A 17,600-nucleotide genomic window follows, 5' to 3' on the forward strand; every position below is an offset into this window, starting at 1 on the left:
GAACTGGAGGGTTTTTTTTCCTGTCCAACATTGTTCGTGTGTAAGCTTCAATAAAAAGATGAAGTTATAGTGGGCCAGGTGCCGGGGGAGGGAAAAAAACCCTCTTCCCTGCTCCCTCTGTTGCAAACTCCATGCGGCAGAATTTTCACGGCCGTTCAGTTTTCCCTGGAGGCAGGAATTGATTCCCGAAGTGTGTATGATGTATATCAGAGAGGCATCTGTTACAAATTACAGCAGCAACTCGGGAAAGGTGCCACATTTGTCAATGGCAGAACATGCTCGGTCAAGCCAAGCAACACCATCATGAACTCAATCATCTGGTAACCTCTTCCAAGCAGCCAGTGACCTAGCTGAAGAATTGGCCACTGTTGGAGTTTAGTGCTTCAAGAACTTGCATTTATATAGCACCTTTCATGACCGCAGGACATCCCAAAGCGCACGACAGCCAATTAGGTTTTTTAAATATAGTCAATTTCAATGTAGGAAACATAGCAGCCAGTTTGTGCACAGCAAGATCCCACAAACAACAATGTGATAATGACTAGGTCATCCGTTTATATGATATTGCCTGAAAGATAAGCTTTGACCATGGGATCTTTTACCAGGCAGACTTGGCTCCAAAGATGCATCTTTGACAGTGCCAGCCTGAATTATGTGCTAAAATTTCTGGAGTGGGACTTGAACCCACAACCTTCTGAATCAGAAGTGAGAATGATGATGATAATCAGGGGAGAAAAAAAACAAGGCACTCGGAAAAGTTGGAGTTAATTAAGGAGAGCCAGGATGGATTTGTAAAGACAGATCATGCTTGACTAATCTAGTTGAATTTATTGCTGAAGTAACAGAAAAGGCTGATGAAGGGAATTCAGTGGATGTTGTCTTTATGGATTCTAAGAAGGCATTTGACAAAGTACCACATAAAAGGCTGGTTAACAAAATCAAGGCTCATGGAATAGGAGGATGTGTCCAATTGAATTAAAAAATTGTCTTAAGGGCATAAAACAGTGAGTCTTGGTAAATAGTTATTTTTCAGATGGGAGGATGATAGACGGTGATGTTCCCCAAGGGTCAGTGCCAGGATTACAACTTTTTTTGCTATATATAAATGATTTGGATCATGGAGTATAGGGTAGAATTTCAAAATCTGCCAAGGATACCAAACCTGGAGAAGTGACAAAGAGTGAGGATGATATGAATTGCATACAACAGGACATAGGCTGGCAGAATGGACAGACAAGTGGCAGATGGAATTTAATACAGAGAATCGTGAGGTGATGCATTTTGACAGAAAGGATGGAGAGAGGCAATATAGACTTAATAGCACAGTTCTAAAGAGTGTGCAGGGACAGAGGGACCTGCGGGTGCATTTGCCTAGATCTTTGAAAGTGGCAGGACATATTGAGAGAATGGTTAGCAAAGCATATGGGATCTAGGGCTTCATAAATAGAAGTATTGAGTAAAAAAGCAGGAATGTTGTGCTGAACCTTTATAAAGCTCTGGTTAGGCTCCAACCAGAGTCTTGCATCCAGTTCTGGGCACCACACGTTAGGAAAAATGTGAGGGTCTTTGAGGGGGCACAGAGGCAATTTACCAGAATGGTTCCAGGTATGGGGGGATTTTAGTTACAAGGGCAGGTTGGAGAAGCTGGGGTTGTTCTCCTTGGAGCAAAGGAGATTGAGGGGAGATTTGATAGAGGTGTACAACATGATGATAGGTTTAGATAAGGTAGACAAGGAAAAACTGCTCCTATCTGCTGATAGTACAAGGACTAGGGGACACAGATTTAAGATTTTTGGCAAGAGAAGCACGGGGAATGTGAGGTCAAACTTTATGCATTGAGTGGTAATGAGCTGGAACTCAGTGCTCACGAGGGTGATGGAAGCAGAGACAATCGATGATTACAAGAGAAAATTGGATGGGCATTTGAAGGAAATAAACCTGCAAGGCTATGCAGATCAAGCGGGTTGGGGAGCTGACTGGATGGCTCTGTGGCAAACCAGCATAGGCTCAATGGGCCAAATGGTCTCCTTCTGTGCTGTAAATGGTTCTATGCTTGTAGTTTGCTAAATTATTTTGAGCAGTTTCAACCAAGTTCATCATGATCATAGAAATCAAATTCACAATTTCAGGCCACAGTTAAAGGATACAACTTATACAGGGTAGTGGTGGGCAGGGGTACAGTTTACTATTACAGGGTTACATGCTCTGATGCCTAAGGCCTGTGTAGTTAGGCCTTACATTACACCTACCTGTCTAGAAGTCGAAAAATAAACCACTGGTTGAGCTGAAACTCAGTGTCACCTTGTTAATCAAATTCACCTGAGGTTCTCATATAAACACCAGGAATGAGTGCAGCAGATTGTGAGCCTGTTTAAACATATGGAATGGTCTTTATTTTTGAGTGACACCTATCAAAATAGATCACAAAATACCAGATGAATGTCTTTCCTGATGTGTAGGTGAGACTTGGCAGGTCTTAAGATGGTGTTTTATAAGCAGGAAACAGTCAGCCAGCGACTGTAGCAAAGTTTCTTCAATTCGTACTTTTTAAATGGCACTTTTGTGAATTCAATAGTTGAGAAATTTCAATGCTGAGAAATGGAACAGTTTCCAGTTCAGGTATTCTGTGTTGCAGGTTGGGTACAGCATGTGGTTAGATACAGAGTAAATCTCCCTCTACGCTGTCCCCATCAAACACTCCCAGGGCAAACATTAGCAACTCTCAGTAAAGTTGCCAACTTGTACAGAACTGCAGAGGTAATGAGGATGGTGTGGTTCATACTGTAGGTCCACGCCTCCAAGGAGCTATATTGCGGCCCCTTCGATGGGAGGCTTTTCATCTCGTTCACCTGGATTGGTTTGGAACTCGGTATCTATTCCCAGAGCACCCATCCCTCCCCTTGTTTTAACTTACAGAAATGTAATCCGCTTTAGTCGGGCTATTAAATTGGTCTGGTATTGTGGGGCAGGATGGGGTCTTGAATTGATTATGAAGGGCAGCCAGCCCTTTGCTCTGCTGAGTGTTAATAAGGCAATGACTGTAAGCACCTGATATATAGCTGAAAATGAAGCACAGCCCTGAACCCCCGGGACACTGAGTAACTGCGGCCTCCAAGGGTGCCGTTCCAACAGTATTAAATCAGGGTTCCTAAAACAATAGAAGTTCCAGATGAACGACATTTAATCACAATGCTAGGATATAAATTAAACTATTTTTACAGATGGATGAAGTACATGATGATAGAAATAGTTCAGAAAGGTCCAATCTGTGGGATAGAGGAAAAAACAGTGCATGTCAGCTGTGGCTCAGTTGGTAGCACTTTTGTCTCTGAATGATGAGGTTCTGGGCTCAAGTCCCACTTGAGCAAAAATCAAGGCTGACACTCCACTGCAGCACCGAGTGCAGCACTCCACTGCAGCACCGAGTGCAGCACTCCACTGCAGCACCGAGTGCAGCACTCCACTGCAGCACCGAGTGCAGCACTCCACTGCAGCACTCCACTGCAGCACCGAGTGCAGCACTCCACTGCAGCACCAAGTGCAGCACTCCACTGCAGCACTCCACTGCAGCACTCCACTGCAGCACCGAGTGCAGCACTCCACTGCAGCACCGAGTGCAGCACTCCACTGCAGCACTATCAGAGGTGTTTTTTTTTGGATGAGATGCCAAACCGAGGTTCCATTTGCCTGCTTGGGTGGACGTGAAAGATCCCATGGCATTATTTCACAGAAGAGCAGGGGAGTTCTCCCAGGTGTCCTGGCCAATATTTATCCCTCAATCAACATCACAAAATTCAGATGATCTGCTCATTACTATTTGTAGGATCTTGCTGTGTGCAAATTGGCTGCCACTGTTACATTGTAACAGTGATTACATTTCAAAAGTATTTCACTTGCTGTAAAGCGGTTTGAGATGCCTGGTGGTTGTGAAAAGCGCTATATAAATGCAAGTCTTTCTTTTTGAATTCTGGCTGTTCCAGTCATTGTGTCAGTGTTTGCTGACAAAGTCAGAACAAAATAGGCGACTCTCTCCTCATTTCTACCTATAACCTGACACCTGTGGTCCAGTCTAGGCCCCTCTCCCCTCAGTCCCATTCCTAGTCTGGACCAGTGAGCAATCAACCAAATCAGGCTCCTAGTATATAACACACAGATGGTGCATGCTGGAAATCAGAACAAAAATAAGAATGAAAATGCTGGAAATACTTGACAGGTCAGGCAGAAAATGTAGAGAGAGAAACAGTTAACACTGCAGGTCAATGACCTTTCAGGCCCCTCTTATGTTTGCCACTCAATCTGTTTTGTGCAGGTCTTGTCCCTTAACATCTCATTCAGAAGGTGGCAGCTCTGTAATGCAACAATAGCTTGCAATTACATAGCACGTTGAAAGTAGTAAAAAGTGCTTCAGAGGACCCTTACCAGACAAAACATTGACACCACGCCACACACGGAGTTGTTAGGTCAGATGGCCAAAAGCTTGGTCAAAGAGGTAGGTTTTAAGAAACACCTTAAAAGGAGGAGAGTGGGGTAGAGAGGCAGAGGTTGCTGAGGGTTATGGGACTGGAGGAGATTACAGAGAGTGGGAGGGACAAGGCCAAGGAAAACCAGAATAGAATTTTAAATTTGAGGCATCGCTAGATGAGAACCAATGTAGGTCAGCGAGGGCTGATGGGTGAAAGGGACTTGGTGCACCTGAGAGGGTAAATTCACACTCCCAGCGGGAGAGGGAGCGTGGGGTGACAATAGAGCTACACCACCTCAACAAGGATCCTCCAAACCTTTAAGAGCAGATCTCTGCTGGGAGTGTGTGGGTGTGATGGAGGGGTTGGTGAATTGATCCTTTGAAGAAGAGACACTTGGGCAGATCTGTGGTGAATGCCCTAGTACCTGTGGAACCATAACCTGGAAGTTCCCCTTCAAGCCACTCACCATCCTGTTTGGAAACGCCGTACCTTCACTGTCACTGGGTGAAAATCCTGGAACTCCCTCCCTAACAGCATGGTGGGTGTACCTACACCACAGAGACTGCAGTAGTTCAAGAAGGTGGCTCACCACCACCACCTTCTCAAGGGCAACTAGGGATGGGTCTAGCCAGCAATGCTGACATTCCATAAATTAATTTTTTTTTAAAGGAGGCAAAAATACTGGGCTGCGGAGGAAGGGGAGAGGGGCAGCAAAGGTAAATTATCGAAGCACACCATCAGTTGGTAAGCAGGTGCTGTCACCATGATTACCATAACGCTTGGTCAATTGTGCCAATCATTTGCATCTGCAGAAAATATTCCCGGAGGCTTTGTCTTTTCCCCTGAATAAACTGACGGGAATAAAATCAAAAACAAAATGCAGCGGCTTAAGATTGTGAAAGTGGCTGCCCCTTTTAATCAGCTCAGTTCTGTGCCCCCCACCCCCCAAACCTACCCCACCTCCTGCTTTCAACCAGACTTTTTATGTCTGTATAAGAAAAAAAGTGAGCCAGCGTGATTATTTCTCGAATTTTGGTTCAGGAGAGGGTCAGGTGTTCAGCTTCCAAGAACGCCTTGGCCGATATGATTGCTACAGTGGAGTGGATGTTGAGTCGATTGCTCATGTGCAGTGAATCGGATACAGGAGTCTGTTTGACAGCTGCTACACGGCTCCCCAGGATCAGAGGTCAAGATATGTAGCTTCTATTTCAGGCCTTGTGTTATTGTTCCAGTGCTGGCTGTGGCTGCCTGGAGAAAAGCTTTCACTGAGGCAGATAGTTAATGTTTTGTGCCCTGACTGTGTGCAGGGGGAGTGTTGGCAGGGGTTGGGGTAGTTTAACAAACACATCGCCTGCACTCCCCCGCCCTTTAAGTGCTTTTTGCATTGGACTTGAACACCTTAGCAGGCAGGCCCCCCATCCTGCCAACTTCACTAAGGTCACCTGTATGAGAAGAGTGACCTCGGCCAACCCAGCATGAGCGTTTAGCGGCGGCTGCTGTGTGCCGGGTGACGGCACCGCCATTGTGGGTGTCCACGTGTGGCACTCCTGCCTGCGAGTCAGGTGATCACAGGTTCAAGTCAAGCTTCAGAAGAGTTGGCATACTAATCCTGGCTGAGTCGCTGTAGTACCGAGGGAGTGCTGCATTGTTCCCTAGGTGAGACATTAAACCAAGGTCTGGCCTGCCCTCTCTGGTGGACGTTAAACATGTCTGGTGGAAGAAAAATATTGGGAGCTCTCCTCTGTCCTGACCAACATTTACTCCTCAACTAAAAATAGATGATGTGGGCATTTACCTCACTGCAGACTGTGGGAGCTTGCTGTGCACAATTTGACTGTCACATTTCCTATGTTACAACAGCAACAATGACTTCATTGGCTATGGAGTGCTTTGGGATGTCCTGCAGTTGTGAAAAATGCTATAGAAATTCTTCCTTTAGTTGCTTTAATATAAACAGAAGTAAACCCCCCCCCCAACAGCCTCCCCTCCCCACCACCACTAGTAAATTGCCTATTTGCCTCTTTTCCACACACGAAGCTGGACTGTGGGTGTTGAAAGCATTGAGAAGGGGTGGGATTGATGGGTGAGTCTATTTTTTTTGCTCCCACTCATGCAGGAGGAGGAGGATCCCTGGCACTCTTACTGAGTATCCCAGAGTGTTGAGGTTCATTGCGAATCACTGACAGATCCCAGACTTAGATCAGTTAACACCACTTAGCACAGGGGCTGCAAAACCACAAGCCTTCCAGATCTGCTTGGCTTGAAAACTGAACTTTCGAGGGTGTATGGTTGTGACAGGTTTGCAATCGGTCTGTCTGCCACCAGCAAATAAGATCAGTCACAAAGAGATCAGAGATTGAGACACACGACACCAACCACAAAAGCTACCCGGAAGCAGCCAGGAATGACTCGTCTTTCACCTACTGTCTGACATTCCTGGTCTCTGAACATTTACCCATTGTACTGCAGCTCTGCAGTCAGAACAGGAGTAGGCCAATCAACCGCTCCAGCCTCTTACACCATTCAATTAGAGACTGGCTCATCTACTTCTCCACCTCCCTGCTTTTACTCCATATCCCATAATATCTGTAATTAAAAAAAAAAACAGTCTATCTCAATAATTTCAATTGTCCCAACATCCACAGCCTTCTGGGGGAGAGATTGCCACCACTCTTGGTGTGAAAAATGTTTCTTTGCTTAACCCCTGGACCACCTAGCACCAATTTTAAGATTGTGCCCCCTTGTTCTCCACCAGAGGAAATGTTCTCACCACATCCACCCTATAGAAACCCTTTATCATCTCAAACACCTCAAGAGGTCAGCCTTTAAATTTGATACTCAAGGGAATACAAGCCTAGTCTATACAACCTGCCCTCATAATTTAACCCTTTGACCTTTGGTATAATTCTGGTGAATCTGCGCAGCACCCAGGGTGACCAACTTGCGGGGCTGGGTGTGGAAATTAAGGGACACTTTGGCATGGGGGGACTGTATGACAAGTATCACCTGCAAACTTCTTAATCATGCCCACTACATTAAAGTCTAAATCATTTGATATATACCACAAACAGGAAGAGACTCAGCAGAAGGGACTGAGCCCTGCAGAACCCCACTGGGAACAGCTTTCTAGTCACAAAAACACTCCTTGACCATTACCCTTGGCTTCCTGTCACTGAGCTGATTTTGGATCCAACTCTCCACTTTCTGTTGGATCCCATGAACTTTCAAATTACCAACCAGTCTGCCATGTGGAACCTTGTCTAAAGCCTTGCTAAAATCCATGTAGACTACATTAAACACTTTACCCTCATCATCCCTCCTCGTTAATTCCTCATAAATTCAATCAAGTTAGTCAAACAAGACCTTTCCTTAACAAATACATACAGACTCTCTTTGTTTCATCTGTACCTCTCTATAATTTATTTTCCGATTATTTTCCCACCACTGAGGTCAGGCAAATTGATCTGTAATTAGTGGGCAATTCCATTCTTCCTTTTTAAACAACAGTATCTTCCGGACCTCCAGAGCCACGCCTGTAGCCAGTGAGGATTGGAAAATGATGGTCAGGGCTTCCATTATTTCATCCCTTGCTTCCCTTTCAGCTTGGGATATAATTCATCGAGTCTGGCGATTTATTACTTTCAAAGATGCTTAAACACCTTAATATTTACTCCCTCACTGTTTATCCTATCCAATATTTCACACTCCTCCTCCATAACTACAGTGTCTGCTTTGTCCCTCTGTTTTGTGAAAACAGGTGAAAAGTACTCATTAAGAACCACGCCCACATCATTCACCTCCACACACTTTAGTCTCCAATTGGCCCTAGGCTTTCATCAATTATCTTCTTGTTCTTAATGTATTTATGAAACATCTTTGGATTTTCCTTGGTTTTACTTGCCAATATTTTTCATGCCCTCTCTTTGCTATCCCAGCTTCCTTTTTAATTTTGCTCCTGTACTTTCTAAGCATTTTGTGACATGGGACAGAGATCCGCAACCTTGGGTCATGGGCTATGGATGCCTGCAGGGTTCAAACTTGCAATCACAAAGACTTTTGTATTTTGAGTTGGAATGCTGGGAATGAAAGACAGGATTGAGTTGAACCCAATCAGTTTGTTACGAGGCAGGCATTGTGGCTGACACAGTATTGTGGGTTACAGTGTTAGCTTTCTCGTTTCCAGCCCATTTAGAGGCTGCATATCCTGAACACTGAGCTGGATCGGCACAGTCTGGTTCAGTTTGGTTTTCCTGCTATCCTTCAGTTTTTCCAGACCAAAGAAAGACTTGCATTTATATAGCACCTTCCACAACCTCGATGTTCCAAAGCACTTCACAGCCAATGAAATACGTTTGAAATGTCTTTACTGTTGGTAATTGACAAGGACTCAAGTTAATCCAAGATTAAGAAAAAGGGACTGAGGCAGAATCCTGTGTCCCCATCCCCCACCCACCACCAACCCCCATCCAGCCCCAACCCTACTGGGGTCGAGGGGGCATCTAATAAAGCAGGAGGGTGGTGGGTGTGGACCCCAACACATTCCCAGCTCTACCCTTTGGACAGCCTCCCCACCCTATTGTCAATTGAGCCCTTAAGTGGGCAATTATTGCATTGGGAATGAGGGACCATTGAGAGCCGACTCCCCCCCCCATCACTTCTCCATCCCTGGATCCCTCCTCAATCTGAGGCCTTGGGTTGGTGTTGTACCTGCAACAGCCACCACCTCCCTGGTGGTGCTGCTGAGTACAGAAGAACTGTGAGCCTCTGATTGGCTGACAGCTCTTAATGGGCAGGGCTTGCAACGCCCCCCCCCCCCACCGCCCGGGGCTCTTGATCCCAGGGGAAGCCTCACCTCAGGCCTGTTAAGTACCTGAGTAGTACGTAATGCCACGGGCTTTCTTGAAAAGAGGCGATGTGGGGTCCCGCTGGTTGTCCAGCCAGTAGCTGAGATCACTGTGGCCTCCACAAAATTCTGCCCTAGGAGGTGCAAATTAGTGACCTGATGTCAGGAAGCAGACAGACACGTTGTTAATTAGTTTGGCACTCAGGGTTAGGACAATGGAGGTAAAAGTTTTGGATTCATTCAATGTGCAGTTTTTTGATGTGATGTAAAGGAGGAAAGTCCATTTAGATAACACCTTTCACAATGCCCTAAAGACAAGGGAATAATTTTTCCAGTCTAGTCACTGTTGTAATGAAACATGGCAGCCAATTTATGCACAGCAGACTCCCACAAACAGCGAAGTTATAATGACTGGATAATCTATTATTGTGGTGTTGGTTGAGAGAGATATCTTGACCAGGGAGAACTCCCCTGTACTTCTTTGAAGTAGCACCACACCTCCACCTGAGACGGGGTCACAGTTTGGTGTCTCACCTGAAAGGTGGCACCTCAAGCAATGCAGCACTCCCTCAGTAACGCACTGGAGTGCCAACCAGGATTCTGTGCTCAAATCTCTGGAATGGGACTTGAACCCCCAGCCTCCTGACTCCTGAGGTGAAAGCGCTGACACTGAAGGATGCGCTAGATGGGCTGCCTCCCCTGGATTTTGTTCACATAGTTTCCCTTCCATTTTTTCCCCTGCTCTTCTTAACGTATGACGCGGTTGGTTCCACTGTCACCAGTGCCCTCAGTCCCAGGACAGTAAATACCAGCAGGGTATCTGACCGGGAGGGAGGAAGGAATCACAGCCTGAACCACTACCTTGCGCAGAAACTTGAGAGAAAAAACCGTGAAAATGAACGTCAAAAATCATCAAGTAGATAACTGGAGTAACTGCTCAGATGTAAACATGTGCACGAGTGAATCGGATATTCATCATCCATCCTTTCTCACATTGCAGTCCCTTTCTCCACTCCTTGCTTGTCTCAACAGGCAACACAAGGTAAATGGAGACAGCTGGCATCCTGAACATTAGTGTATTTCCAGGAGGAACTGGTGCCTCTGACACAATTTGGGCGCATTTATCAGCTGGCATAGTGGCTGCCTGCGCTTCTGAATCAATGCGACGATGAAGCCGGCTGTTAGATATTGGCTGCATTTCCTGCTGCAGATAATGCCGGGGCTAACAATCTGCACAGCTAACAATTCCGCATTAGGCTGTTGGCTGCAGAGGTCTTCCCTCTGCAGAGAGCTCTCTGCTGTTAAGGTATCAGGTCTCCACAACTGAGTTAGAATCCATATCCCTGCACATGAACTTTTAATGTCTGTTGTCTGGATCTATCACCAGTGCTGATCGCAATAGTTATCCTGCTAATGGGCCTAGGCATGAATGTGGCCAACTGAGTGAGTTATGCGGTGTGTACAGGATGAGATATCTGAGACTGTGTGGTTTTGGAGGCAGCAAAGGAACCTTCACTTGCAGCAGTGCAGGAAGGCTTCTTGCATGCAACAGTGCTGAGTGGGACACCACATGCAACAATGCGTGGTTCACTCACACATGTATCATTGTAAGAATGACCACCACCCCCCTCCCGCCCCTCACCAGCATTCGATGTTTACAAGGGATAAACAACAACAACTTGCATTTATATAGCACCTTTTCATGCAGTAAACCATCCCCAGGTGCTTCCCAAGAGCATTATCAAACAATATGACAGCGAGTCACCTTAGGAGATACTGGGGCTGATGACAGAAATCTCAGTCAAAGAGGTCGGTTTTAAGGAAAGTCTTAAAGGAGGAAAGAGAGGTGGAGGGGTGTAGGGAGTGAATTCCAGAGCTTGGGGCCCAGGCAACTGAAGGCACAGCCACCGATGGTGAGCAATTAAAATCTGAGATGGTGGAGGCCAGAGTTAGATGAGTACAGAGACCTCGGAGGATTGTGGAGCTGGAGGTGATTACAGAGATAGGGAGGGGCTGAGGCCAGAGAGAGATTTGAAAACAAGGATAAAAATGTTAAAATCCTGGCATTGCTTGGCTGGGAGTCAATGTAGGTCTGGGTGATGAGTGGAAGGTGCAAGTTAGGACACGGGCAGCAGAGGTTTGGGTGACTAAGTTTAAGGAGAGTAGAACCCAGGAAGCCAGTCAGGAGTGTGGTGCATAGTCAAGTCTAGAGATAACAGAAACATGGAAGAGGGATTCAGCCACAGATGAGCTGAGACAGGGCAAAGTCAAGCAATGTTATGGAGGTGGAAATGGGTGCTCTTAGTGATGGCATGAGTATGTGGTCAGAAGGTAATTTTGTGGTTCAAATATGACACAAAGGATGCAAACAGTCTGTTTCAGCCTTGGAGACAGTTGCTAGGGATTTGGTGACTGGGAAATGGAGTTTGTGATGGAAACTGAAAACAATAGCTTCAGTCTTCCTAGTATTTGGTTGGAGGGAATTTCTGCTGATCCAGTACTGGATGTCAGATAATTTGCAGACAGTGGGGGAGTTGAGAGAGGTGGTGGTGAGGCAGAGCTGGCTGTCTTCAGTATATGTGTGGAAATTAACACTCTTTTCAGGTGGTGTCGCTGAGAGACAGCATGTAGGTGAGACATAGGAGGCAGCCAAGGGATAGACCCTTGGACAACTGGAGATAATGGATGAACAGAGAAATAGAGAATTGCCCACTGTCTCATTTCCTCATTACAAAGTGCCTCTTTTAATGTGTGAATCAGATGGTGAGTGTTGGCTGGCCTCTCGAGCGCTGGGTTGCACATAACCAGTAGCCACTGCTATAAAGAGGGATCAGCTGAGCATTGGACCATCGTACCAGCTCATGTCCATTAGCTATTCTGGAGATAGGTGGCAGATTGAAAAGCGAGCACAGTTTGCACCTTGATGAGCATCAATTTATTCACAATATTCTTTGCTGTTTGTGTCATTGTAGTATAAAGGGTTAACAGATGGGATATGCTAATTGCTATGGACAGGAGAGAGAGAGAGAGAAACTGAACTTCTTCATCCTCTCCCTGTCTGTCCGTAAGCAGTGGGTGTTTTTGAATTATTTTTAAAGTATGCTGTGGCATGTTTCCCTAATCCCTCGGTTTGTGTGATCCAAATTACTAATAACTTGCAGCAAACCCGCGTTATGGCAGACAATGATCAGAGAGTTTTAAAATCAAACAGGCTTCAAGGAATTGAGATACGATGGCCGGTTGTTCACTCAGCTGGGAGCTGCTGGAGTTCTTTCTGGTTGGTGTTAAAGCAGCAGTCTGAGGGTTTTTCAGTTCTCAAAGGAATATAGAGATTTCAAAATGGTCACTCTAATCATGTGACCTTTCTCCACAATGCTGTCAAAAGCGATATTTATCTATTGTCCTGGACTGGCTTTGGTTTCAGGACTGATAATGTCCCAGCCATTAGCTTTTGAAAGAGTTACCATCTATATTGAGGTCCTTGTGTTGGGAAGCTTATCAAGATGCAAATGACATCCATTGTCTCCTCAATGATCCCCTTTTGAAATGGATCTGGACAGTCCCAGGTGTGAGATGGGTCTGTTAACAACTCTGTAGGCAAATAAGTTTCGATCTGAGAGTCCCCTGTTTTCCTGAATATAATGTCCTTACAATTAGGTGTGAGATTCCACAAAGCTGGGAGTGAAACTCTTTTTTGTTCTTATAGTCTCTGTTGGAACTTTCCAGAACAGATGGTCAATCTTGAGTCATGTGACCTGTAGGAGCCATTTTGTGGCTCAGCAAATGTCTATTTTAAAATGGCAAAAACAAATGAAGTTTTGATATATACAGTTTTGGATTTCTTTTCATGTCTTTTTGACCTCATATATATATATAGAGAGAGAGTCTAAAACATGACTGACTAATGTCAGCATATATAGAGAGAGAGGAGTTGGAAGCATGCTTGGGAGCTACGATTCTACACTGTAACTTGTTTAGATGTAGTACTAATAAACAAGTGTTAAGCAGATACCAGAGTATGTCTACAGTCTGTCTAAGAACCAAGTCCCACGCCTAGAGTCCAAGGTAGAAGGATCCACCTCAGAACAGTCAATGCTCCCCGGCTCTCTCAATGCCTGGTGCTAAATACAATTTACACAGAATCCAAGTAATTGCTCAGCTAATTTCCAGTGTGGCATGGTCCCACAGATTCCAGCTGCCAAATTGACCAATTTGGTGCCCATTTTAAAACTGCAAAATGCAGGTGCTGTCAACCAGTTTTTGTAGGCCTTTGATTCTGCAATGGTCTGCACTGATTCCATGAGTCAGCTACCAATGTCTCTCTTTCAGACATTGGCTTGGATTTATTTCAAAAGATTTCACCGCACCGCCCCGCCCTGCACCCCCAACTCCAATCTTGAATTCACTGCAGTCACGGTGTGACCTACATTCTGAGCCAGATCACCTCTGCTCGGAGACCTCTGATGTTGCCTGACTCTGCACTGAACGCAGGGAGAGAACAGGAGTCAGACAGCATCTGTTCGCACTACGTCAGTAAAGAGTTCCAATCAACGGCTGTTTGCTCTCCCCAGCCCTCAGTTTCCCTGCTTAATTAATTCCAGTTTCCATTCCCACCTCCGGAATACCGCCCACTAACGTGGCAAAGCAATGTGACAAGGAGGTGGCGTTGTCATGGCGACGGGCCTTGGATTGCAGCATCTCTAAGGGAAGACCATGATGCACCAGAGTGTTGTGTCTGTTTTCCTTCAAATTTATTCCTTCTCTTCATATTTGTTTGTGATTTCACAAAGCAGACCGATATTGCTCCTGACAGTTCAGTTGCACTCAGCCACACAGGACTGAAGGGCTCGAGTTGATCCGTGGCTGGTATTGGTGTGATGACAGTAGGGTCACTACACTTTCGCCTCGGCATCCTACGGCCAAGGAAGGGAAAATCATCCAGGTTTGGTATTCCCGCTGACTATCCAGGGGCACTGCTGGCAAGTGAGCACACGGGGCATCAGGGGAAGACATGATAGGGTTGGGCTGTGATCATTCCACAGTCGAATAGCCTGCAGACCCTCACTGCCGAGGTTTACTCATGAAGGACAGGCATTTGGCTGACGTGCCGGTGGGATGCTGGCAGCTGTGGAACTGGAATTTGACTAAACTCACCACCTTCAGGAGCAGAAGGGAGGAAAAGGGTAAATTTAAAAACAAAGATGAGCACATGTTTTCACCAGAAATGGGTTTTGGTTAAGGTTTCATTCAGCTGAATGACTCTCTGAATCCGATATAGACTGCGGTTCAGTGAGAGCAATCTCACCTCTGAGTCAGAAGTTCCTGGGTTGAAGTTCCACCACAGAGACTTCAGCACATAATCCAGGCTGACAGTGGAGTACTGAGGGAGTGCTGCACTGTTGGAGGTGTTGTCTTTCAGTGGAGACATTAAACCAGAGCCTTGTCTTCTCTCTCAGGTGGATGTAAAAATCCCATTGCACTGTTTTGAAAAAGAGCAGAGAAGTTCTCCTGGGTGTCTTGACCAATATTTATCCCTTAATCAACACCTAAAATCTGATAACTTGGTCATTATCACATTGCACTTCATGGGAGCTTTCTGTGTGCAAATTGGCTGTTGCATATCCTGCACTTGAAAAGTAATTTTTTTGGCTATGAAGTATTTTGGGGCATCCTGAAGTTATGAAAAGAGCTATTTGAATGCAAGTCCTTATATTTTTCTGTCTTAATGGGTAATTTTCTTCCTGACAGAAATCCGAGCACAGTTGACGGAGCAGCTGAAATGTCTGGAGCAGCAGTCAGAATCCCGTCTCCAGCTCCTTCAGGATCTGCAGGAATTCTTCCGCAGAAAGGCGGAGATTGAGGTGGAGTACTCCCGGAGCCTGGATAAACTGGCAGAAAGGTTTGCAGCGAAGATTCGCAGCTCCAAGGAGCACCAGCAGTTCAGGTACGTGGCTGGTGAAATTCGGCCTTCACACACGCTCTGCTCCAACTCTGTGTTACTTTGTTTCTTCGATGTTCGAGGAAGCCTTAGAGAAGGGCTGAGGCTCAGGGCAGCACCAAGACTGGGGACATAGTGGGGTGAAGATGGCAAAGCAAAGCAACGAGCTATGGACACCAAGCGTAGGTTTTTAAAGGAGATTCTAGGCAAGACCGATGGAGGTCCTGGAAAGAATGAGTTTCTAGAATGATACTAAAGAGTTTTGCCTTCAGCATAATGAGGAGGGAGAGTGAGTAGAACAGGGGATTTGAAGTTTGAGGAATCAGAGAAAAGACATTTATTACTGACTCCCAGGCATCCATGATTCTATATAAATCTTTTGAACAGAACCAGTTCGATTGAATTCCAGCATTTTATCAATTTAAACTGGAGGCAAAACTGCTGAAATTGAAAACATTGTGAAGTGACCACACAACAGTTAGTGTGAGAAATGGAACTGTCAGAGAGGAGCTTTTAGATGTGCTTATCTGAACTGGTTATGCAATGGAGGCAACGTTCCATCGAGCATATGGATGTACCTGAGCCATGAGTGCTGTATGGGAGCTTTATTCTACATTTAGCATGTGTTGTACTTGACCTGAAGCTGGCACTTGTGGTAGGGGAAGGAAGTGACTCATCTCCAGCCCAAACATGCCTGAAGTCTTTAAGGAAACTGTATCCAAGCCAGGCTCACTTAATACCTGTGATACAGAGTAAAACAGATCATTCTCAGATATTGCCTCAGTGGAAATCCAAGTATGGACCTTCCCTGAGCCCCTCGAGCTTATGATTAATTAATGTTGCCATAGAGAGCACTGGGAACACTGCAGAGGGTTCTTACAGTGGCAGTTGTTCAGCTTGGATCAGAGGAGAGAGCTGTTTGTGCATCTCCATTGCTAAGTGCTGGTCCCTATCCCAGAAGGAGAATGGTACCTTGGTCATTTCTGATAAATGGATCTCAAGCCAGATGGTGAAGAGTGAAACTAGACACAAATTCTTTTCTTGATAGTTTCTTTATTTACTGAATGCAGCATTATATATGTCTACCTCCTGTCTATCACCCCAGTGTCCCAGTAGTCTCTCTTTACACACTTTTGAGTATACCCATGAAATATAGACTAATTAATCAAATTCATAAATTGACAGCCCTTTAAAGGGGCACTGTAACAGAAACAAAACTCCAAAGGAAACTTTGCGATCCCCTTTTTCCAATAATTAATAATTTTTTCAATATATTTTTTAAATGTATTTTTCTTTTCCCACCTATTTCTATTATTTTTTAATTTATTTCTATCCATTGTTTTATCTCTACCTTTTAGCCCATTTTGATCCCTTCCCCCCACCCCACCCCACCCCCACTAGGGCCATCTGTCACTTGCTTGTCCTACTTTCTACCCTTAATGTCCCCATTAGCACATTCCTTAGCTAATATCACCACCGTCAACACCTCTTTGTCCTTTTGTCTATAACATCTTCGGCAATCTCTTCTTTTCCTCCAACTATCACTGGCCCTCTACCCAGCTCTACCTGTCCCACCCCCCTCAACCAGCTTATATTTCACCTCATTTCTATTTTTCCTTTTTTCTGACGAAGAGTCATCCGGACTCAAAACGTTAACTGTATTCCTCTCCACAGATGCTGTCAGACCTGCTGAGTTTTTCCAGCTATTTTTGTTCCAAAGGAAACTTATCTAATTAAATTAAAATGCTGTTTTGGGGGCCCATCCCTGTTTATACTCTTTTGAGTACACCAGTAAAATAAAAGACTTAACAATGATCAAATTACCCAATTAAACTAGCCAAATAGACCCTTAAAGACACTGTAATAAAAACACTGAATTTTAAATTAACTAAATTAAAATGTCATATTGGGGGCTGATGAAACACTCCAGCCCTTCGCAGTACCCACCTGTCGCGGAAGGCAGTCTCTCAAGAGTACCAGCGACACAAATGTAACAAATGAACAAATTAAACAGTTGGAAAAAAAAGCCAATTAAACCAATTGATAGCCTCCAATGGGTACTGCAACTAAAGAAAAAATTAAAGGATCCTTAACCAAATTAAATTAAAAGGTAATTTTGAGGGCTCATGAAGCACTCCAGCCCCACGTGTACAGTGGTTGTGGAAGGCAGTCTCTCTCTATTTGTGCTCAAAGTACTTTATTAAACAATCCCCTTCACCTGTGTATCTTAACAATATAATTAACATACTGTTAACAATTTCTCAGTTCCGATCCTATCACTTTTAGGTTTGTAAGTTTGGGGAGATGGACCACAAACATCATTCTCTTGTGCTAACTATTACATAGTCCTTATAGC

The 17,600-nt window shown here is 45.0% G+C and overlaps 1 protein-coding gene across 2 annotated transcripts in view; it reads left to right on the forward strand.

The window, feature by feature from the left end:
• The window catches only part of srgap3 (SLIT-ROBO Rho GTPase activating protein 3), a 286,135-nt gene that overhangs the window by 105,309 nt on the left and 163,226 nt on the right, over positions 1–17,600 (forward strand). For both annotated transcript variants that reach the window (XM_078543822.1, XM_078543823.1), the window contains exon 2: positions 15,055–15,250. In XM_078543822.1, coding sequence (XP_078399948.1) covers positions 15,055–15,250 — 196 coding nt within the window. The remainder of the gene's footprint in view (positions 1–15,054; positions 15,251–17,600) is intronic.

This window comes from Cetorhinus maximus, chromosome 6 (genome assembly GCF_964194155.1).
Source record: "Cetorhinus maximus chromosome 6, sCetMax3.hap1.1, whole genome shotgun sequence".
NCBI classification, from domain to species: domain Eukaryota; kingdom Metazoa; phylum Chordata; class Chondrichthyes; order Lamniformes; family Cetorhinidae; genus Cetorhinus; species Cetorhinus maximus.